Source organism: Mizuhopecten yessoensis, unplaced genomic scaffold, assembly GCF_002113885.1.
Source record: "Mizuhopecten yessoensis strain PY_sf001 unplaced genomic scaffold, ASM211388v2 scaffold7307, whole genome shotgun sequence".
Lineage (NCBI taxonomy): Eukaryota > Metazoa > Mollusca > Bivalvia > Pectinida > Pectinidae > Mizuhopecten > Mizuhopecten yessoensis.
In genome coordinates this window covers 166958-193733 of record NW_018406982.1, presented here as the reverse complement: position 1 = coordinate 193733, position 26776 = coordinate 166958, and the positions used below count along the sequence as shown (strand labels likewise).

General features: G+C 35.5%; 1 protein-coding gene across 2 annotated transcripts in view; it reads right to left on the bottom strand.

Moving 5' to 3' along the window:
* The window catches only part of LOC110453442 (neuronal acetylcholine receptor subunit alpha-3-like), a 32474-nt gene extending 10054 nt beyond the window's left edge, over positions 1–22420 (bottom strand). The window contains exons 1-2 of one of the 2 annotated variants that reach the window (XM_021502385.1): positions 22352–22420; positions 4156–4218 (exon numbers count right to left, since the gene is read on the bottom strand). In XM_021502385.1, coding sequence (XP_021358060.1) covers positions 4156–4198 — 43 coding nt within the window. In that variant the 5' untranslated portion in view covers positions 4199–4218; positions 22352–22420. Of the gene's footprint in view, positions 1–4155; positions 4219–7849; positions 7870–22351 lie in introns of those variants that run through there. The other variant, XM_021502386.1, reaches the window with a different exon arrangement.
* Between the last annotated feature and the right edge of the window lie 4356 nt (positions 22421–26776).

Sequence of the window (26776 nt, the reverse complement as noted above, 5' to 3'; positions counted from 1 at the left end):
ATGGAAGATTTTGTTTACATTTTAATAACATACCTATTGATTTATCAGTTTTGTTAGTAATAATTTCTTTACTATTTAGTGCGACATACTTCTATCGAAGCATGTCAACAAATCCCTGTACACGTGTACAGTACAGCTACGCTTTGTAGGTAAGACACTATTTTTGATGAAATTTATGAATTGTTTTACCCTCCAACTGGCAATAGTAAGTATATCAAGTGCTTAAACACCAACAAATAATGCCGAATTACCAAATATGTGGTCTGTTTACAATAATCTATTCTTAGACACGGGATTCCGATATTGCTACCTATATAAAAATACCCGAGGACGCGTCATAACAGTGCACGGTTGGATGCGCGCACTAGCGTAACATAGCTTTGGGGAAATACGCATAGCAACCCGCCATATCTCTTTGAGGTTTGATCGGTGTACCTCTTTAGATAAATGTTTGGAGAAGAGCTAGTGATAACATTTGACTGTTTTGCGTGGATTGACAAAACACCATTGGAATAAACTTGAAATTCTGTAAACATGTAGGTCTACTGGGGGCATTTGTACCTGGGGACATGCAGTTTCAAAACACAAATAAGTCAATCGACTAGTCATGTTTTCTGTACTTTAATAATATCAATGTGCATTATCTCAAGAATGTGAGGACGCGTTTTCTTAAGTATGATGCAGTTCTTCGGATGCATAGGAACTCTCAGAAGAAAGAAAAACATGCTGTAAAATATGAGCATGTACAGCAAAGATTTCAATGTATGTAAACATTAAGAAAAAATGGTATAATTTTTATTGTATAACGAGATTAATGACAAAATGCTTTACAAATTACATCATGAATAGAAATTATGTAATGGTCAAAACCATTAACAAAAAAAACATTTATTCTCATGCAAATAGTTTACTCCTAATAATAAAACAGTATGGAAACTTATGAACCTAATGCATTCATAATACTGCTTATGTTGCTGGTTTAACCACTCATATGAGAAAAACAAATTACAATATTTTTATATAAAAATTAAATTTGAATTTACCAACTTGTGTGACTCAGAATATTTTTATTATGTGTTAAAGTTCAACTTTTTTCCCTTATTTATCAGGAATGAAGATGAAGTGGGATAACCATATCCTTATATGCTACAAGTGGAAGAGATGAAGTTCTCCAATATAGATTCCTGGCAGGAACACCTATATATCCGTCCACATGAAACTCTCCTGAGTGTGTCAGTAAGTAATACAATTGAATTATAAATGTTATAATATTATAATCTAATTACGCTCCAGTCAGTCCATTGGGTCAGTATCAATTTTGCCATGGATAATTATTATGTAACTATTGGAATTATTTCAATTTGAAATTTTTTATTTGTGAATTTCTGAAATTATGTATTGGCCTTGCCAAATAGATACCCTATTTACTTGATGCACTGTGCCGTATTTCCAAAAGGTGTCACTATTTTATATTTTATATTTTATATTTTTCCAAATGAAAACAAAAATGTCTCCATTTATTTTTCATGTTTTAAGGTGTACAATTTCATTTTCACAAACTAGCCTGCAAGTTGATTTTGAAACATTCTACTAGCCCAACCTATGTTTTCATAATAAAAATCTTTTATCTAAAATTTGTTATCCAAAATAAAATCTACCAGGACCGAGTGTTGAAATAGTTGATTTGAACAGTATTACACACCAGTGACAGAGAAATTTAATATGTTAAAATGTTATGAAAAAAATACTGTCATAATACTTCCAACCAACCTACCAATAACAGTCAATTTTTATTGATTCCTTTTCAAAGCTCATTTGTCCCTGCCTTTTCTTCATTTATTTTACATGGTATACTATGTATACATATTAATTTTGTGTGACCTATCATTTCATTCTCATCATAATGGACAAACTGGTATTGTGCAATGATGTTTTCTGTGATTGGTTTATCATTTGTTGTGATGCTGTTTTTTATCAAACAGTTAAACAGAAAGTAGATGCCACTCAGAAACAACATTCAGAAGAATATGGCATCAGTGTCTTCCCCACATTCAGTTTATGACATGCAGGACCGATTTTGCAAGAATGTCAATCTTTTAGGAATTGCATACAGAAGGTAAAAAACTGAATTGGGAACTGTATGTACAAATGTACAGCGAATCTACTGAATTTGCAAACAAAAGACCTAGCTTTTTTTGCCAATGATCAATACATTGTATCTTTCTTTAAAACAGTGATATATATTAATCATATATACAATATTTAGTTACTCGAAATATGTGTCTCTGCTTTCAAAACTTTAATTTGCTGAGACTGTTCGGATGTACCATTTAAATAGCTTCCCAACCTACAATTCTGACAAAATACATGTACGTTTATAAAACTGTTTTGCTTCACAATAAAGCCGTATATTTTTATATATTGTGCAGCATAGGTGATCACCAAATCTTGTATGCACAAGGTATATATCAATTGCTTTTTAATGCATATAATTTCTGTTGATATATATACACTAGATGGAATTAAATGTTCATTTTAGGGGAACTAAAGGTGAAGCCTGTAGTTGACGGGGGGAGGAGACTGATGTGAGACTAGTAATGAGAGGGAAAGTCATTCCTGAAGCTCTTCCAGTGGTGTTAGAGGCTAAAGGATTGTCACCAACATAAGGCTGCTACCTCTACAAAAAATAATTCCAAGGACCTTCTCTGCCTACCTCTAGATGTAATTAAGCTCATATTGGTGATCTATCCAAACAAAGGAATGGTCACGTACTGTTTTTTAATCTACTTTTTAGGCTAATAGTGCATTTCAGTGACTATTCAGTCCATTTGTACTGGCCTAAGGACGGTCTTTCTGTGGCTGTACAAGTTTTCTAGGTTTTTCATCATGTCAAAGTGTTTAGCGGCTGTAGAAAGTGATGTCAAAATGTGTAGTGTTATGCAATGTGTATTGACATCTTCCTTGTCCAATAAAATGATTGGAAAATGAAAAAAACAGAACTTGTTATTTATTATCTACAAAAAAATGTATTGAATAAAGGGATAACATAATCTGTGCCTTAACTAAAATGCCTGTTTTGTTTTCTGAAAATGATTTTTTACATTGTTTTGAGAAAAACAATCACTAAATTAAAACAGCAAGATTTTGTAGTTTTCCATTTAAATGAAAAATGGTACTGTTGGAACAAATGACCTCATCTAATTTACATGGGAAAAGTATGAGGTTAAGTATACCAGCATTTTCAACTGAAATAGAATAGTCAAATACTTATTACACAGGTAATTGCTGTACTGTACTGAGTGGTTGGGTGGTGAAGTGGATAGCGCACTTGCCTTTCACCAAGGCGGCCGATTCCCCAATCGGACGTGAAAAGGCATGGGGTCACCTGCCGGGTACTCAGTTTCCTCTCAGAAATAATATCTTCAATACAATAAGCATTCTTTGAGCTGGGCATGACTGACATTCAAAGTGGCGACGTAAAAGACAATGACCAAGTTTGCAACGTCACAACTCGCATCACTTAATTTCATGTATTGTCATTCCAAAACTCTCACAAAATAATTTCATGTATGTCATGGTCATTTCAAAGTGGTATAAATTTGTGAATACTGATTCAAGTTTTTGTTGTAAACATATTTTTGTCACAGCTATAACCGGAAGAAAACTGTACAGCTGTTAGTCTATAAAGTTCAAAAGTACAGAAGTATTATTTGTCCCATGGTCATTTGGAACCCTATTTGTTTTACATTGCAATATTTGTGTGTGACCTAATAACATATTTAAATATTCCCATTTAAATGCTCTGGAACTTCCCTTTACAATCATGCTTAAACTTCTGGAGTGAAGCCAGAAATAAACAGTTAAAATTAATATACATATGTTACCCGCCGGTATCAATCTTAACAGTAACGTTGGAAATAATGACGTTGTGAGCGACGTCAGAAGTCATTTGGCATACTTCTATATATGACTTATCTTTAAAGTGGCGTCAAGTCGTCAAATATTGACGGACTGACATAATTTTTATATCACTTTGATCAGGAATGTCTCTAGATTTCGAAATCATAAAAACACAAAATTGATTTTTGACTACTTAAGGACCCTAATCCCAGCCAGCTGCTCATATACACACATTGAGGTGGATTTTGTACTGACCTCGGAGAAGTAGGACGACGAGAATGAGCAGTCTGGATTCCATGATAGTGGTGACGGTCGGATCTGTCAAATGCAAAAGAGCTCTGGTTAAGAATCAGCATTTTCATTAAGTAAGATGTAGTATAGTGTACTCCTGTATGAAATAGTATAAAGGATCAATTGAAATCAATTCATATTTGCTACTGATTAATATCTTATTATTTGCGTTCAGAAAAACAAAAAAAATCCAAAATATCCCCGATAAGCGTATGACGCAAATTTAATTACATTTTATTTGCGTGTCGATGCGTCTGGAAGAATTACTGTTGCGATCTTTTCACTTTTACTTGTTAACTAAATATAACCACAGTATATGAGCATGTTGGATACAGTTGTGTTGCATGGTGACGACTCGAATCGCCACCATTTGCTTCCGTTACTTCCCACAACACCAAGGAGGAAAAAAGGACACACTGGCGAGGTAAAATCTTTCAAAGTGAAATGTTTTTGAATTAATTTCAAGTCGTTAACGACACTCAAAAGGAAAATACACCCAGGCTGGTATTCCTCTCAACTGATAATGTTTTTAACATAGGCTATTTTAATAATACTACTGTCCTTAACTAATGACACAAAGGAGCAGTGCGTAGTTTCATACAATGGCAACAATGATGTTAATGGTCTATTTTGCCCATGAAACGAGAGTCATTTAATTTAACTAATAGTATCACAAGTCATAGACATCCAGAGTAAAGATATTTGCTGTATCATTTATATAACATGTCATTCGGAAGCAATTATATGCATTTATTCATTTATTTCAGTTCAACAGACCCTGAGGTCAAATAAAAGAATTGATAACAACATACAGTATAACATTGTTATAATATAGTTCCATAGACATAAGCAATAACATCAATATATGGTGAACATTATGGCACACAATATCTAAACTATAGGAATCAATCTAAAGGTTAACATATGTTTAGCTTCGAATAAAAAGACCGAGTTAACGAACATTAAGTCTGCTCAATGACCTGTGAAATAAAGTTTTCAGATCATGTCTAAAATGTCGTCCTGGTATAGGATAAGAAACAGAATTAATCAGAAGAAAACAGTCATCTAAAAATGTTAACAATGTCTGAATAGTTTTGTCGACATTCAAGACTTGGTTAATTAAAATGCTTACAAACATCTGTTTTAGGTAGATCATCAAAATTCAAATTGGGTTTGAAACATACAAATCAGAAAAAAACCCAGTTTCTTTGGACCATGTCTAAATGCTTGATAAAGGTTGACTGGTAGAAAGACCAAATTTCAGCACAGTACTCGAGTCTGATTCTAACTAGTGTAATATACAAAGCAAAGTTCTTATAACATTAGTATTTGTTAACTGTTTGCATGGACGTTTTAAAGGGGCATCACGGTGAAGTAACTTTTTTTGTCTTTTGTCTTAAGATAATCACTGGTATTTCTACCTGTCTGACCAACAATTTGTTCAAGGATTTCCCTCTACTAGCGCATGCGCATAGCACACCATTTCTTTGTAAACAAAATGACTGTAAGCGAAAGAATAGTGTTGTACCGTGTCAGCTACGACGCGAAAAGTTGCCAAATGGTCAAAAGATAGCACAATGAGTACGTTACGGAATCATTATTACAGGTGGGAAGTATTCAAAGGTACGGTGCATGTATTCTTCCGGATAGATGAAATGGAATCGACAGAAATGCTAGCGCTATTTATGTAAGAATAAATATCTAAAACTATTAACCTCGCTAGTATCTTTGTCTGAGTTTGAACACAGATGAACTTAGTTTAATATGTTAATGAGCATGTATCGGAAAGAGTTTATTTTGTATTTCTATAATTATACAGTGGTTTATGCGAAGGGGAGGGATAAGTGACTGGTTAGTTTGATTTTGCAATGAGGCTCTCCAAGGGATAACTGTTGTGATGGCCACGGCGTATTCTGTTCTATCCTCTGTCGGTACTCGTGATCGGGGTCAAATGAGATAGGTGCGCTTTTATATTTACATAATTTATAATATTACCGGGATCAGTAAAATGGTATGATTTAAATATATTGCGGAATTAAACGGTTTTTGATTTGTTTTTACATGCACGATTTAAATTAGTACTAATATGAATACCCGGCCTCCTCTGGCGCGACGACGCAATATATAAAAAATGATTAGCTAGATTTAAAATGTCAAAATGACGGACCAGGATGAATAACTGAGGAAGGAGAACCTACTTCTAGTAAAAAGGATCGCACAACATTTTTTTTTTTAAATCGTAATTTTTCAACAGTTCATGCTTTCATATGATGTTGACTTAGAATGTATGATCGTGTAACAACCTTTTCTCTATAAAGAATTTATTTTCGACTTCAGATAGAATCGGAATACGTTTTGAAAACAGGGGGAAAACATTTGATTAAGTTGTGAAAATGACGCGTGCTGCCGATAACTACGGCTTCTGTTTGAAAAAATATAATTATCAAGTATCTCAACACGTTCCATATCTGACACATATTTTACATGTACACTTAGTGGTTTTGCCATACAGTTTATTGTGTCGATGGTTAATATGACGTACTCAGTGTTAGCGTATGGAGACAGTGAAAGTCGGAAAGAGAGTATACATAAATTTATATGCATGGTCTAGAAAACAAAATTGGCCAAAGACATTGAGTTGTATAATGTAATAAAAAAAATCACAAACGTTTCTCTTTTTTATACGCGTGTAGTTTGTCATTGCATATATGCACTTCATAAAATCATTTGCAAAGAGATATTCGTCTCTTGAATATTCCTTTTTACATTAAGGTTTGTCCCATGGTTGAGGGATGGTGTTTAGCCCCATACCATCTGTATCGGTCACATTCCTGTACTAAATTCAATATATATCTATATATATCTACTTTATGTTGATGCCTATTATCATTGTTGACATTTAATTGTAAATGTATGACGGGAGAAGGCTGTGATAAATTGTAAAAACTTGTGCCCCATCCCTTGTTCAATTTTATTGGCAACAAATATGTTTAAAGTTAAATAAATTTAAATTCTGAATATTGGCAAGTGTGCAATTAACTTCTGATGATGAATAACTACTTTCAATAGGTTTGAATACGGACTTAGAAATCATTTTTACTTGGTTTCATAGTGCGGCCCCTTTGGAAACCGTTTCATCTCGCTCAGACCACTTGTGTTTACTGCCTAGTCAGGTGACGTTATCGGCGCTATTTTTAGCAGGGCTTTCCCGAACAAATGAAGTGGTCAAACTGGACATTTGGAACGGACTATGAATATGGGGATAGCGAGGTAACATAAGTGGAAGTGCATACAATACATACAGTCATTAAAAAAAATATGTCTGTTCACGTGATGTCCCTTTAAAAGACCTAACATTTGCGTAGATTTTGATGTCATTGTTCATTCAAGTAAAAAAGTGAGAAAACACGCACCTCTACAGACTAAGGTGATAATTGTGAGACCGAATGCCCCGTGGTAAAATGAAAATTTCCGCGTAGGAAAACAGAACTGCAGAAAGGAGAGAGACGGTGGCGAATGACCAAATTAACCGTTCACCAACAGATTTATAGGGAACAATGTCGGATTGTTGGTTTACTCTCATTCCGTTAAAGAAGGCTTAATATTCGGAAAGAATCGAAGAATGTGGCAAGGACCATAGACAGCTTTTTAGACTCACCAAAAGCCTAATGTGTCAGAAAGGTGAAATCATTCTGCCAAGCTGTAATTCTGAAAAAGACTGGTCAAACAAGTTCAGTGATTGAGGAAAATATTGCCGAAGTGAACTCTACTGCTGACAATGATATCTCTGTCATCACTATAATTGCCTTCGCTATAATGCATTGTTATGAGGATGACACACACATTTACTTGGTTATCGAACCACAGGACACTTGGGATACAATTTCAGAAAATCTGGAAGCTTGTCTGACGGATATCAGTATCTGGATAAACGCCAACATGCTAAAGCTTAATCAGGAAAAGATGGAACTAATAGTCTATTCCCCAAAGTGTCAGCAAACAATGGCTCTCCAGCTCAAGGTTGGTGCCAGAACTATTGAGACTGTCCCAGCTGTTTAAAACCTAGGGGTATACTTTAATAGCTCCATTAAAAAGGAGAAACAAGTAAACGCTATTGCCAAATCCTTTTATCACCATATTAGGAACATCGGCTGTATCTGTCAGTTTATAACTGCAGACGCATGCAACATGTTGGTGCATTCATTTGTTACCTCTCGGTTGGTTTATGGTAACGCCCTGTTCTTTGGTATATCTGACAAACTAACTAGTCGTCTACAGAGGGTCCAGAACACTGCAGCGCGGCTAGTTACTCGTACTCGAAAGAGAGAGCACATCACACCTGTGCTCTGTTTATTGCACTGGTTACCTGTACGATACCGGTCGCAGTACCAAGGCTTGGTGTACACATACAAGGCACTGAATGGAACATCTCCCCAGTAACTACAGGAGCTTGTTACCCTGTATCAGCCATAACGATCACTGCGGTCAAAGGCAGAATCATTGTTGTGTGTCCAAAAATCTCGTACTGTGACCTATGGAAACCGATGATTTGGGAGGGTTTCAGCCACCAAGTGGAATAGCTTACCATCTGCCATTAGAAAGTCAAATACCCTGCCAAAATTCAAGAAAGACATCAAAACTTACCTCTTCACTTCTGCATTTTAAACTATTTGCATAGACTTCATGTAAATACTTATTTATTCATTTATTTGCACACTGCGATGATAATCTTCTTGCTTAATGTATAATGGTGATTATAAGCCATTTTTGTTTCACAATTATAACCGATACTTTAATCCTTATGTTGTAATGCGCTTTAGAGTGATTTAACAAAATATGTAGGGCGCTATATAAATGTTGTATATAATTATTATTATTCATTGACCAAGATCTCTCCTCCCATACTCTAGTTGTATTTTATTTTATTCACATGACAACTCTTTATGCCTTCACTTTCATTCTAAAATCGCTACACCACGATACACTCGTCCATTATCACTCCGCGATTTGATACATTCTGAGATTTCTGTAGCAGACATTGTAGGACAGAACATGTAGGTGTTGAAGTATAGGACATGTAGGCAATATAAGAATGAACAGGCGTTGTTGGAAAGGACATGTAAGCGTTGTTTTGCATATACGAATGTATTTGGCTTTCTAAAGGAGAAGAAATAAATTAATAAACGTACGACCTACGTGTAATAATCTGGATTTACATATGTAATGTTCAGTGTTAACTGCAACCTAAAGGAACTGTACTACTTTATTAAGATCACTAAAGTAAACAGTTATCCTCACACATAAAAACAACAGAGTGAAGCATTTTTTCAAAAAATACGTAGCCGTGGGCTTTGTCCTAACAATCAACCTACAAACATATTATAATGTTCGGCGACATGCACTGCTACAAGCATATCATGTGGACGTCTCATTAGCCATTTAAACAAACCGACATGGTTGAATGCCTTGAGTACAGACGTTAACAGGTGCAGATGATTACTGATACGTTTACTGGTTAAGCGTTAGAACTAGTACAGTAACAACGCACCAATCACTTCAGATATCTCTTGTCAGACTTTGTATTGAAAATATCAAACAATAGTTCAATCGACGATCGATTATGGTAGGTAGCTTACTCCAAAATGTTTTTTTAGAGCACACAAAGCAACGTTTGACCTGGACAATATCCAATGTTTTATATAGGACGTATATCACTACAGTATGATTACAGGTTATTTATATAATTAAAGGCGTAAATCATTATTACCACATATAGTTTACCAAAAATAAAGACATCTGAGTATTTTACAGTAGACCACGTTTGTATAAGAGCTATATGGTTGGCATTTGTACAGGTATACTAACTAGATAAAGCCCAATCATTGTACCTATAACAGTAACAAAAAATTAGTTGAGACAAGTTACACCGAATATCCTCTGATCGAGATTATCATGTTGTCATCAAACTAACAGCAGGGACATCGGCATCATCTTGGGTCATACTTAATATAAGACACATTCATACAGAATAAACAGAGATGTCCTTAGCCGCAATCCAAATACTTCAGTTACAAAATCGATAAAGGCAACCTAGGACACGACCGTGAATCTACAAAATAAACAAAGACATCAACAGACAATAAAACGACTATACCCACAGAATAAACAAATGTATCTTAACACACCACTATCAGAAATATATACACAGAAAAAAAACAGCGTTCAATTACATAACCTTGAAGACATACGTCTCAGAATAAAAAAGCATCCTAAAACGGAAATTATATGACGAACCTTCATGACGTCTCCACAAATACTGAAATGGGGTCGTACAGCTTAGAACAGATACACGTGTATCCTACGAGTACTTTACCTCGTCATCACGTCGGTTACAATGTGTATAAACAGAAAACTGCTGCCTCCCCATCACTTAATTTAGAACGATTTACCTTTGCGATAATGCGTATATCATGATAATTATATAATTAATACATGCAGTTTTCTTTTTTGAAGATGTAGCCAAACTACGTAGACATCCTCCCCAGGTCGTGAATTACTTAGTCGCAATAGTCCCCGTGTAACTAGGGAGTACTGGTAACATTTACACTGATACAGCTTAGTCACCACTTACTAGCCACAAACATCTTACTGGTAATGGACGTCCTTTACCTCAGTCAAAGAGACAGGTGTGGTATTGCTTACGCAAGTATTTTAATCATGATATTTTGTATGCTTTAATACTTACATTACGGTTACAATACATGTAAGCAACTATTCATTCAAGATTTTCGAAACATTATTGAGCTATACTTTTATCTTAAATATTTCGCCGTTATTGGCAAGATATGTAGGGATTGGCTTTCTATCTGGGTCAGGTTATGGGGGATAATTCCAGTGGAGGACGTGTAAACTAAATACAATGCACGTTCTATGATCACTATATGAGATGATAACTCGCATTTGCGGAAACAATGGCTACCAAGTGAATGTAGACTGTAACTATACGCCATTAACGTGTATAGCGCCCTAACAACGCTCCATATCAACCTAGTGGGACGTCCATGGCGTTCTCTTATGCAATTAGAATATCGGTAAGCTAAACTCTATCATTCCGAAACTGTTGACCGCGTTCGAGGAAAATATAATCATTATTAGACCGAAATGATAGACCGATTCCCGATGCAAGGACGAACAGCCAACCGTACGGTTCCATGTTATCTCAAGTTCATCCTAACCAGCAAATAGTACTTTTTTCGTTATACTTTTCAAACTAAGATTTCCAGATAACTTATGCTATTTTTCTATTCTTTATATTCTAAGAAAAGACATACAACCTGTGTTATCACAGTTATCGTCAAATATACAAATACATCAACATTATTCAGGAAACACAGCGGTTCTGTATTGCATTCATTTTTGCCCACGTCTCTTGTTTTTTCTCTCTCACTTTTCAAAAACATTAAGGTTGTGTCATTTCACCACAATTGGGGCTATTTTGCTTGTTCAGGGTGTTTACGTCTCGTAAAAGTTCACGACTCATGAATGTGTGGCCCACAGATGACGTGGCCAATCAAATGCCTCTTTTAAGTGACCCATCATTAAAGGGAAAGGTTGCATGCATATATGACAGCCTACTCAGTCACATTATTGTGGCAACTGTGACACTACTCGGCTCTCGACAGTTAATACTACAATTGAGTTATTATAATAGGCGGTCATCATATAGATATATGACTCTTCCTCACTATCAGTAAGCATGCTTGCCGTGAAAAATGTGATGATTCCTTTGTACAAGTCATGTTTTCTCTTTACCGGGACTCATGCCATCTGTGTGTATTCCATCCGAAAGACACATGTCTACTTGGAAATTACTTCACTTTGTTTCTCAACTCAAAAGTACCATTCTATGACCCTATATCGTTGTTGATGATATAGCAAATTTCTCAGCATTTCCTCATTGATTTTTTTTTATATAATAAGTAACTTATGATCAAAGCTAGTTTCAGGATAGGACGCTTACATTTTGTACTTTTTAAACGCATTCAGAGGGGGAAGTGATTGTATGCGACCTGAGGTTTTCGCGTCTTAATAAACATCTGATAACGCCTTTAAACTCGTGCATCCATTAACTTTCGTTTATCATGTGTACTGTGCTAGGTTATCATGGTTACACGGGACTGATACCATGACAACGATACATCTGAGGCGATGCTACATGGAGTCAATGCGATACATTTAGTCTGAGTGGATAATAACCGAGTAAGCATTTGTAATGTGGAGTACTATCATTTGTTTGATGTACATTTGAATCAATCTTCTTTTGTTTTTCAAAATTATATTTTATAATGAAGCATTTGCATCAATGTTCCACTGTAATTATAGTCAGTGCTGTACATAGACAAAACACTCTCCATTTGTATGTACATGTATTAGAATGTCGGGTAAAGGCGACTGAACAAAGCCCCATGGATTGTGAAAGTGTTATACATGGTGTGTATCATAAAATCTACTTGTAGTAGTAAATTGGTAATATTCGTGTATGATATGAATAAGGTGCTACCTAGATACAAAAACACACTTAGGAGTCATACTTCGAATCGAGCAAAGCAGATTTCGAATGTTTTCTTCTGACAATTTCATACATACACTTTCATTCACCAAACTGACTTGTTTTGAAAAGAATCTACAAAAGGTAACAAGAAATTCTCTTCCTTTCCTTCTCGCATGACTCCCCATTTTCCCGAAACGATGTGAAGTTGCTATTGATTTAACTTGTTTTCATGATTATCGTATCATCCCGATTTGAATTGATGTTTAAAACAAAACAATTGTTGAAATTAGGCAAATACATAGTAATATGATAGTGATTTTCTTATCACCTACATGTTAGTTTAATGTCAACCTTTATAATATGCAGCATGAAAGTCAGGAAAAAATCTCCGAAAATGATGTGTAGATTTGTCAAAATGAGTCCACTTAATAATATATTCAACAGCATAAAACAGCTCGTTGTTTTTCTGTCAATTCTACTAGAACTTCACAGTGCAATGTTTTGGACTGTATGCAGTGTAATGTTTTGGACTGTATGCAGTGTAATGTTTTGGACTGTATGCAGTGTAATGTTTTGGACTGTATGCAGTGTAATGTTTCGGACTGTATGCAGTGTAATGTTTCGGACTGTATGCAGTATAATGTTTTGGACTGTATGCAGTGTAACATGTTCTGTTACATCATGATCGTTCCACTGTATTTGGGCTAAAGGTCGTTTATTTCCCGGTATTACCCTATTGTGTTATTATATAAAGAACACAGAACAAATGGTATGTGAATACATGGATCGTGACACAAGTACCCACCCAAGGCCTGATCTAACATGCCCAAGATTAACAGGATAACCTCATGTGTTGTGTATCAGTAACCCTTGGGTCACGATGATCGGTCAGGTTAAATCTCATAAGTAAACTCTGCAGTATATCAGTATATACGTAAGTGTATTGCTTATACTTTATAGTTTACTCATCAGAATACATATCCATCATATTAGATTATCACAAGTTGGATACAGTTTGTTTATTGGTTTTCCCTTTTGAGAAAATACATACATTAATAGTGATGTCCTGCTACGTCAGGTAATTGCGTACTGTAGAATTACCAGAGCATTAACTACAGTCTGGGGGCGAGGAACCGTATAGGGCTCGGAGAATCGGGTGCAGCATTAACGTAACGTTGTAGTTAATGCACTTTCTACCACAACCACTATACGCGTTCTTACTTCCGACTCATTGGATAACCCTGTTAGAAGTTGGTAACATTTTTGGTAACATCCTAGTGGGTAACATCCTGGACGCTATTTTATTGATCTAAATATGACGTAAATTAACAATGCTTTGCAGCGTCAATTTCCATTGTGACGTCGTAGTTCATTAAAAATTATTTCCCCTATCGGAAACAAATATAATGTTATCCTTAGAGAAACATCTGATTTTCTTCAAAGGGACATAAGTGTAACAACCAGAAGTGAAATCAATAATTATAGTAATACCACATTTGAGTCCAGCGAAGAGGATCCTTACAATGGATCCTGTGCCGCAAAATATCATTAAGTATCATTTAGTATCATTTAGTATCATTTAGAGTTTATCAATATGCTAGCCAACCATCACTGGTTTAGGAACCTCTATGTATATATTGTGATATTTAAATTAGCACTGTGTTATAGGTATTACATTATTGAAAGTGTGACTCACTCAGTATAGAATGATTCAATAGCAAATCACTGACACTCTTCAGATGTATCTCACATGGCTCAAGATTATTGTACATATGTTGTGTCTATAAATAAAGTTCCGTCTGTTTCTAAGTGACAGACCTAGAGGGGATTTATTGAATTCATTACTATTTTCTTCTCGTTAAATAGGTAAAATAAAATACAATAACGACTGTTTATAATTTGTTTATCTGTTGTATACTTAGATCAAAACATGTCCTATTCATATTGTATGTGTTAATTAAACGACTAAAGACTACGACCTCCAATTCATTATACTTTAATTTCAAAACATTTTCAAAAATATTTCCATAGACATTGTATATTAAAAGCATGGTGCGACATGACAATGATATATAAACGGTGTGTGTCACAGCATGGTAGAGGGTGATAATAGTATATATACAATGTTATATTTATAGCATGGGGTGACATGACATTGGTAGCGACATAACAATGGTATATAAACGGTGTGTGTTACAGCATGGTGCAGGGTGATAATAGTATATATACAATGTTATATTTATAGCATGGGGTGACATGACATTGGTAGCGACATAACAATGGCATATGTACTCAACGTATACATGCTGTAATCACGTTGGTAACCGGGATTCTTTTAAACAAAGACGTGTGCAATGATGTTATTAAAACATTTATAATGTTCTTATATAACTAAAGGACAAAGTGGATTGAGCTACGGTTTTAAAGACCCAACACTATCGGTACTGCAGACACCCCCGAATATAACGGACGGGGACACATAGGCATAGGGATGTTCATGTTTAGGGAAATGACCACAAGGGGATATGATGAGAAGATAAGCACAAGCATATAGTGCAGTGTCATTCATTTTGGCATACTGTATTTAAAACAAAATTGTATTGGTGAAATCACCTATGTGTATCTTATTAGTATCTTTAGAAAGCAAGGTGGTAGACTCTGCTGTTGAATGTTTTATTCGTCGAAGTTTGCCATAGCCTTGATGGCGACAGTAATATCTCTTGAGTAGTGGTTCATAATCTACACACTTTACTTACTTCATAATCTACACACTTTACTTACTTCATAATCTACACACATTACTTACTTCAAATGAACCAGTACTCTTCTAATGTTAGGATTCCATAAATCAAGGTGTTTTACTAACCTACGCATTTATTTCAGCACTAGTTGTGAAAACCTTGGATTCCCAATTTGTAGCCCAAAGCATATTGAGTTCAAGAAAAACGAAACAGCTGCATGGTGCAGTGTAATTAATTTTTAGCAAACTGTATCTACTACCAAACTGTATCTATCACCGAACTGTATCTACTACCGAACTGTATCTATTACCAAACTGTATCTACTACCAAACTATATCTACTACCGAACTGTATCTACTACCAAACTGTATGTACTACCAAACTGTATCTACTACCAAACTATATCTACTACCAAACTGTATCTACTACCAAGTATCTACTACCGAACTGTATCTACTACCAGACTGTATCTACTACAAAACTGTATCTTCCACCAAACTGTATCTACTACCAAACTGTATGTACTACCAAACTGTATCTACTACCAAACTATATCTACTACCAAACTGTATCTACTACCAGACTGTATCTACTACAAAACTGTATCTACTACCAAACTGTATCTATTTCCGAACTGTATCTACTACCAAACTGTATCTCCTACCAGACTGTATCTACTACCAAACTGTGTCTACTACCAAACTGTATCTACTACCAAATTGTATCTACTACCGAACTGTATCTACTACTGAACTGTATCTACTACCAAACTGTATCTACAACCAAACTGTATCTACCACCAAACTGTATTAACTACCAAACTGTATCTACTACCAAACTGCATCTATAACCAAACTGTGTCCACAACCAAACTGTATCTACTACCAAACTGTGTCTACTACCAGACTGTATCTACTACAAAACTGTATCTACAACCAAACTGTATCTACCACCAAACTGTATCTATTACCAAACTACCAGACTGTATCTACTACAAAACTACCAAACTGTATCCACTTCCAAACTACCAGACTGTATCTACTACCGAACTGTATCTACAACAAAACTACCAGACTGTATCTACTACTAAACTACCAGATTGTATCTACTACCGAACTGTATCTATTACCAAACTGTATCTACTACCAAACTACCACACTGTATCTACTACCAAACTAGTACTCTTCTAATGTTAGGATTCCATAAATCAAGGTGTTTTACTAACCTAAGCATTTATTTCAGCACTAGTTGTGAAAACCTTGGATTCCCAATTTGTAGCCCAAAGCATATTGAGTTCAAGAAAAACGAAACAGCTGCATGGTGCAGTGTAATTAATTTTTAGCAAACTGTATCTACTACCAATCTGTATCTACTACCAAACTGTATCTACTAGCAAACAGTATCTACAAACCAAACTGTGTCCACTACCAAACTGTATCTCCTACTAAACTGTGTCTACTACCAGACTGTATCTACTACCAGACGGTATCTACTACCAAACTGTATCTACTAGCAAACAGTATCTACAAACCAAACTGTGTCCACTACCAAACTGTATCTCCTACCAAACTGTGTCTACTACCAGACTGTATCTACTACAAAACTGTATCTACTACCAAACGGTATCTACTACCGAACTGTATCTACTACCGAACTGTATCTATTACCAAACTGTATCTACTACCAAACTGTAGCTACTACCAAACTGTGTCCACTACCAAACTGTGTCTACTACCAAACTGTATCTACTAACGAACTGTATCTACTACCAAACTGTATCTACGACCAAACTGTTTCTACTACCGAACTGTATCTACTACCGAGCTGTATCTACTACCAAACTGTGTCAACTACCAGACTGTATCTACTACCAGACTGTATCTACTACCAGACGGTATCTACTACCAAACTGTATCTACTACCAGACTGTATCTCCTACCAAACTGTATCTACTGCCAAACTGTATCTACTACCGAACTGTATCCACTACCAAACTGTATCTACTACCAAAACTGTATCTATTACCAAACTGTATCTACTACCAAACTATATCTACTACCGAACTGTATCTACTACCAGACTGTATCTACTACCAGACGGTATCTACTACCAAACTGTATCTACTACCGAACTGCATCACCTACCAAACTGTATCTACTACCAAACTGTTTCTACTACCGAACTGTATCTACTACCGAGCTGTATCTACTACCAAACTGTCTCCACTACCAGACTGTATGTACTACCAGACTGTATCTACTACCGAACTGTATCTACAACAAAACTACCAGACTGTATCTACTACTAAACTACCAGATTGTATCTACTACCGAACTGTATCTATTACCAAACTGTATCTACTACCAAACTATATCTACTACCAAACTGTATCTACTACCAAACTATATCTACTACCAAACTGTATCTACTACCAGACTGTATCTCCTACCAAACTGTATCTACTGCCAAACTGTATCTACTACCGAACTGTATCAACTAACAAACTGTATCTACTACCAAACTGTGTCCACTCCCAAACTGTATCTACTACCAAACTGTATCAACTACCAAACTGTATCTATAACCAAACTGTATATACTACCAAACTGTATCTACTACCAAACTATATCTACTACCAAACTGTATCTACTACCAGACTGTATCTCCTACCAAACTGTATCTACTACCAAACTGTTTCCACTACCAAACTGTATCTACTACCAAAACTGTATCTATTACCAAACTGTATCTACTACCAAACTATATCTACTACCAAACTGTATCTACTACCAGACTGTATCTACTACCAGACGGTATCTACTACCAAACTGTATCTACTAGCAAAGTGTATCTACAAACCAAACTGTGTCCACTACCAAACTGTATCTACTACCAAAACTGTATCTATTACCAAACTGTATCTACCACCAAACTGTATCTATTACCAAACTACCACACTGTATCTACTACCAAACTATATTGAGTTCAAGAAAAACGAAACAGCTGCATGGTGCAGTGTAATTAATTTTTAGCAAACTGTATCTACTACCAAACTGTATCTTTTACCAAAGTGTGTCCACAACCAAACTGTATCTACTACCAAACTGTGTCTACTACCAAACTGTATCTACTACCAAAACTGTATCTATTACCAAACTGTATCTACTACCAAACTACCACACTGTATCTACTACCAAACTAGTACTCTTCTAATGTTAGGATTCCATAAATCAAGGTGTTTTACTAACCTACGCATTTATTTCAGCACTAGTTGTGAAAACCTTGGATTCCCAATTTGTAGCCCAAAGCATATTGAGTTCAAGAAAAACGAAACAGCTGCATGGTGCAGTGTAATTAATTTTTAGCAAACTGTATCTACTACCAATCTGTATCTACTACCAAACTGTGTCCACTACCAGACTGTATCTACTACCAGACTGTATCTACTACAAAACTGTATCTTCCACCAAACTGTATCTACTACCAAACTGTATATACTACCTAGCTGTATCTACTACCAAACTGTATCTACTAGCAAACAGTATCTACAAACCAAACTGTGTCCACTACCAGACTGTATGTCCTACCAGACTGTATCTACTACCGAACTGTATCTACAACAAAACTACCAGACTGTATCTACTACTAAACTACCAGATTGTATCTACTACCGAACTGTATCTATTACCAAACTGTATCTACCACCAAACTGTATCTACTACCGAACTGTATCCACTACCAAACTGTATCTACTACCAAACTGCATCTATAACCAAACTGTGTCCACAACCAAACTGTATCTACTACCAAACTGTGTCCACTACCAAACTGTATCTCCTACTAAACTGTGTCTACTACCAGACTGTATCTACTACCGAACTGCATCTACTACTAAACTGTATCTACTACCAAACTGTATCTACTAGCAAACTGTATCTACAAACCAAACTGTGTCCACTACCAGACTGTATGTACTACCAGACTGTATCTACTACCGAACTGTATCTACTACTAAACTGTATCTACTACCAAACTGTATCTATAACCAAACTGTATCTACTACCAAACTGTATCTACTACCAAACTGTATCTACTACCAAACTGTATCTACTACCAAACTGTATCTACTACCAAACTGTATCTACTACCAAACTGTATCTACTACCAAACTGTATCTACTACCAAACTGTATCTACTACCAAACTGTATCTACTACCAAACTGTATCTACTACCAAACTGTATCTACTACCAAACTGTATCTACTACCAAACTGTATCTACTACCAAACTGTATCTACTACCAAACTGTATCTACTACCAAACTGTATCTACTACCAAACTGTATCTACTACCAAACTGTATCTACTACCAAACTGTATCTACTACCAAACTGTATCTACTACCAAACTGTATCTACTACCAAACTGTATCTACTACCAAACTGTATCTACTACCAAACTGTATCTACTACCAAACTGTATCTACTACCAAACTGTATCTACTACCAAACTGTATCTACTACCAAACTGTATCTACTACCAAACTGTATCTACTACCAAACTGTATCTACTACCAAACTGTATCTACTACCAAACTGTATCTACTACCAAACTGTATCTACTACCAAACTGTATCTACTACCAAACTGTATCTACTACCAAACTGTATCTACTACCAAACTGTATCTACTACCAAACTGTATCTACTACCAAACTGTATCTACTACCAAACTGTATCTACTACCAAACTGTATCTACTACCAAACTGTATCTACTACCAAACTGTATCTACTACCAAACTGTATCTACTACCAAACTGTATCTACTACCAAACTGTATCTACTACCAAACTGTATCTACTACCAAACTGTATCTACTACCAAACTGTATCTACTACCAAACTGTATCTACTACCAAACTGTATCTACTACCAAACTGTATCTACTACCAAACTGTATCTACTACCAAACTGTATCTACTACCAAACTGTATCTACTACCAAACTGTATCTACTACCAAACTGTATCTACTACCAAACTGTATCTACTACCAAACTGTATCTACTACCAAACTGTATCTACTACCAAACTGTATCTACTACCAAACTGTATCTACTACCAAACTGTATCTACTACCAAACTGTATCTACTACCAAACTGTATCTACTACCAAACTGTATCTACTACCAAACTGTATCTACTACCAAACTGTATCTACTACCAAACTGTATCTACTACCAAACTGTATCTACTACCAAACTGTATCTACTACCAAACTGTATCTACTACCAAACTGTATCTACTACCAAACTGTATCTACTACCAAACTGTATCTACTACCAAACTGTATCTACTACCAAACTGTATCTACTACCAAACTGTATCTACTACCAAACTGTATCTACTACCAAACTGTATCTACTACCAAACTGTATCTACTACCAAACTGTATCTACTACCAAACTGTATCTACTACCAAACTGTATCTACTACCAAACTGTATCTACTACCAAACTGTATCTACTACCAAACTGTATCTACTACCAAACTGTATCTACTACCAAACTGTATCTACTACCAAACTGTATCTACTACCAAACTGTATCTACTACCAAACTGTATCTACTACCAAACTGTATCTACTACCAAACTGTATCTACTACCAAACTGTATCTACTACCAAACTGTATCTACTACCAAACTGTATCTACTACCAAACTGTATCTACTACCAAACTGTATCTACTACCAAACTGTATCTACTACCAAACTGTATCTACTACCAAACTGTATCTACTACCAAACTGTATCTACTACCAAACTGTATCTACTACCAAACTGTATCTACTACCAAACTGTATCTACTACCAAACTGTATCTACTACCAAACTGTATCTACTACCAAACTGTATCTATTACCAAACTGTGTCCACAACCAAACTGTATCTACTACCAAACTGTGTCTACTACCAGACTGTATCTACTACCAAACTGTATCTACCACCAAACTGTATTTACTACCAAACTGTATCTACTACCAAACTGTATCTATTACCAAACTACCAGACTGTATCTGCTACCAGACTGTATCTACTACAAAACTGTATCTACCACCAAACTGTATCTCTACTACCGAACTGTATTTACTACCAAACTGTATCTACTACCAAATTGTATCTACTACCGAACTGTATCTACTACCAAACTGTATCTACTACCAAATTGTATCTACTCCCGAACTGTATCTACTACCAGACTGTATCTACTACCGAACTTTATATACTACCAAACTACAAGACTGTATCCCTACCAGACTGTATCTACTACCGAACTTTATATACTACCAAACTACAAGACTGTATCCCTACCAGACTGTATCTACTACCAAACTCTATCTACTACTAAACTACCAGATTGGATCTACTAGCGAACTGTATCTACTACTAAACTACCAGACTGTATCTACTACCGAACTGTATATACTACCAAACTACAAGACTGTATCCACCATCAAACTGTATCTTTTCTACCGAACTGTATTTACTACCAAATTTTAAAAGTGAAATCATTTTATGCATGTGTCACACATGTACATTATAGTTAGTGTTCCACAGACATTGATGATGAACAGCTTTGCAGATAATCTGAATTACTAAGACCTTTCCACATACTGAGAATGCAAAGCAGACCAGTGTGCAGTCATTCAGAATGCAAATACAAGAATTAACTCATATATATACTATCGCAAATATCTTATGTATGGTTTCCCTTCGATATCAAATTCAATATCTCAAACAATAAATACAGAACACTACTGTCAACATTATACTATGATCGTGATTTGTTTAGGTTATGTAATTGTTTTACTTACCTAACGAAACTGGGAATAAATCCAAACTGGTGCTCGCGTATAAAACCCGCCACACCAGTTACCCACACTAGGTAGGTGTGTAGTTCCCTGCCAGTAGCTTCTCACAGATACTACTTAATCGGAGTCATTGTTTTTTCTTCTGTCCAGATAAGATTTAAGTTAAGGAGACGTAATTGTCCAATCAATCGTGAAAGAATTGAACTTCATTGTAAATGTTTTGAATGGCACTTCATTTAAAATATAGAAACATAACAATGATAAAAACATCTTTTTTAAAAGTGTGTCACAATTAATTCAAACAAACCTAGGCCAAAGTTAAAATGTTTCCATAGTCTGATGTCATGTCACTATTGGTAGAAATATAATAAATGTATTTCACATATGTGTTCTCGACTTTAGGATACATGATTGACATTATGTATTTTAAGCTCATAGAATAATCAAATAACTCATTTAGGGACAGAGAGTCTCCTCATATAAAAGGTAATTAGAATACTAGTAAAAATAGGCTATAATTTACCAATTATCATTGAACGATATAAATTATCCAAAGAATTGAAATCATAATAGAATATAAAAAGTGAATTTTTATTTCCTTTTCTTGCCATTACATGATTTTTTATTTGTTAGGTAACGTAAGGTAGCTAGGTTTTAGGTGTAGCTATGACAGTTGGGAAACGGCGTTCTTCCTATTTTTCTTCAAACGTTCCTTGAATTGCATTGGTGTTTATGCATCGTGTTGGATTTTGAACAGTTTGCAATTTTATCGGGAAAAGGCACTTTTAATAAACATTATATTGCAATCTGACACAGCTTCGTCAGAAACCTGGCTGCCTCAGGCCACCAGCTTTACGTCAATTGCTGAACTACCTTAAGCCATTATGTGATATTGGATCACTCGGTTACTTTCACGATCATCGTTGAAATGAACCAAATTCCTTCTCCCGAATGCAACTTAATTTAGGTGAGGACTAAGCGCTCTGACCTCGATCTTCAACAATTGTACGGTTTGACTTTGTAATAAAGTATCAGTGATTGAGTGTAACGAGGCAATTATTAAATAGCTAGTTTGGGAAATAACAACTGCTCAAAAGGTTTAAATCTGAATACTTGTAACATTGAATACTGGTACAAAGGAGTGTGTATTTATTTGTTTAGGGACGATAGCCTTGATATTATATTCTGTTTCGTGTTGTTTTTATATCATATTTCTATACATTATATTAGAAGAGTTGGAAATAGTTGTATGATACATTTATCGTATCGATATCTATACACGAGGACTGGCATGGGCAAATAAATATAGATACACCTAAATAACAGAACAGTTTTAATTTGTTAACTATTGACGATCCATACAATAGGGCACCACTGGTCGTAGGTATTCGCAGAACACCCTAAAGAGTATACAGTTACTCATTTATATCTGAATGATTCCTGGCCAGTTTAAGTATTTGACATCGCTTTAAAGATAGTGCTACCAAATACCAGTAAGTGTATCATAACACTCGTACAAAGATAGTGCTACCAAATACCAGTAAGTGTGTCATAACACGCATACAAAGATAGTGCTACCAAATACCAGTAAGTGTATCATAACACTCATACAAAGATAGTGCTACCAAATACCAGTAAGTGTATCATAACACTCATACAAAGATAGTGCTACCAAATACCAGTAAGTGTATCATAACACTCATACAAAGATAGTGCTACCAAATACCAGTAAGTGTATCATAACACTCATACAAAGATAGTGCTACCAAATACCAGTAAGTGTATCATAACACTCATACAAAGATAGTGCTACCAAATACCAGTAAGTGTGTCATAACACGCATACAGAGATAGTGCTACCAAATACCAGTAAGTGTATCATAACACTCATACAAAGATAGTGCTACCAAATACCAGTAAGTGTGTCATAACACTCATACAAAGATAGTGCTACCAAATACCAGTAAGTGTATCATAACACGCATACAGAGATAGTGCTAACAAATACCAGTAAGTGTATCATAACACTCATACAAAGATAGTGCTACCAAATACCAGTAAGTGTGTCATAACACGCATACAGAGATAGTGCTACCAAATACCAGTAAGTGTATCATAACACTCATACAAAGATAGTGCTACCAAATACCAGTAAGTGTGTCATAACACTCATACAAAGATAGTGCTACCAAATACCAGTAAGTGTATCATAACACGCATACAGAGATAGTGCTAACAAATACCAGTAAGTGTATCATAACACTCATACAAAGATAGTGCTACCAAATACCAGTAAGTGTGTCATAACACGCATACAGAGATAGTGCTACCAAATACCAGTAAGTGTATCATAACACTCATACAAAGATAGGGCTACCAAATACCAGTAAGTGTATCATAACACACATACAAAGATAGTGCTAACAAATACCAGTAAGTGTGTCATAACACACATACAAAGATAGTGCTACCAAATACCAGTAAGTGTGTCATAACACGCATACAGAGATAGTGCTACCAAATACCAGTAAGTGTATCATAACACTCGTACAAAGATAGGGCTACCAAATACCAGTAAGTGTATCATAATACACGTATAATGTTAGTACTACCAAATACCAGTAAGTGTATCATAACACGCATACAAAGATAGGGCTACCAAATACCAGTAAGTGTATCATAACACACATACAAAGATAGTGCTAACAAATACCAGTAAGTGTATCATAACACTCATACAAAGATAGGGCTACCAAATACCAGTAAGTGTATCATAACACACATACAAAGATAGTGCTAACAAATACCAGTAAGTGTGTCATAACACACATACAAAGATAGTGCTACCAAATACCAGTAAGTGTGTCATAACACACATACAAAGATAGTGCTACCAAATACCAGTAAGTGTATCATAACACACATACAAAGATAGTGCTAACAAATACCAGTAAGTGTGTCATAACACACATACAAAGATAGTGCTACCAAATACCAGTAAGTGTGTCATAACACACATACAAAGATAGTGCTACCAAATACCAGTAAGTGTATCATAACACACATACAAAGATAGTGCTAACAAATACCAGTAAGTGTGTCATAACACACATACAAAGATAGTGCTACCAAATACCAGTAAGTGTGTCATAACACACATACAAAGATAGTGCTACCAAATACCAGTAAGTGTGTCATAACACACATACAAAGATAATGCTAACACATACCAGTTAGTTAAGGTTTGAAATGCATCTTTCCAACATTTATGAGGGTATGAAACACAGATCCGTTCCAACATATTTCATGATGCACGTTAGCGCATCTTGGAGAAGATGTTTGAACGAAACTGTGTTGCATACCCTCATAAATGTTAAAAAGATGTATTTCAAACCTTTTATTTACGTTCTATCACATCAACTTTTATTATTTGAAATTAAGAAAAAAAAAATCTTTTTTCACGTTACACCGTCATGAAAACAACATTAACTGGGCAGCCTTTTTCGCGGGAAAGATGATGCGTTGTCAACGGCGACGAAATACACAGTTGAGCAATAAACAAATAGTTCCAATTTGCATATTTTTTAATGATTTAATCTATATTATCAGTATGTTTAACAAGCATTAATTATCTTAAAAAATGACAGTAGATCTTAATTTAAAAACAAAAATACCCTGTCCAATATTTTAGTTGCAAAAACTCAGAAATTTATTCCGTGTTCGTGGAGATAGCTGACCGTTAAAAAGCCGTTGTGCATCGGCTACGCTTTCAACGAGATAGAAAGTGAATCCGAGAAATGTGGGGTTTCCTAAGTTTCCTAAGCAACCAGATGACGAATAAAAAGATCCTGAAATCTTGTGTCGAGCGACTGTGTTAACAGGACTAGCTCACCGCTCGAGCATTTGGCATGTGTTACTGTCGATGAGGGGATTGGTCGACGAGCCGGGACGATTTCACCTGCTTCGCCACTTGTAACGGACGCTAGTGTAGAAGACAGTGAACTATTCTGTTCTGTTGAAAAGGACCTGTTATAGGATCTCATAGCAGACACACTTCGGGGGCCCAACATAAACATGATGTGCCTTGACTCAAAACCAGTCATTCCATATTCTAGGGACACGTCCGCGACGTCGCTGTCAGACATTTAGTACTGTTAATATTACTACACACTTTGCTTTTATTGAATCATGCAAACATTTTCAGTTGGAACTGTTATCTAGAGACATTGAAACAAAAATACAAATATTGTATAATAACACGCATAAAAAGATAGTGCTACCGAATACCAGTTGGTGTATCAAAATACAAGTATAATGTTAGTACTACCGAATACCAGTTAGTGTATCATAATACATGTACAAATATGATGTTAGTACTACCAAATACCAGTTAGTGTATCATAATACACATATAATGTTAGTACTACC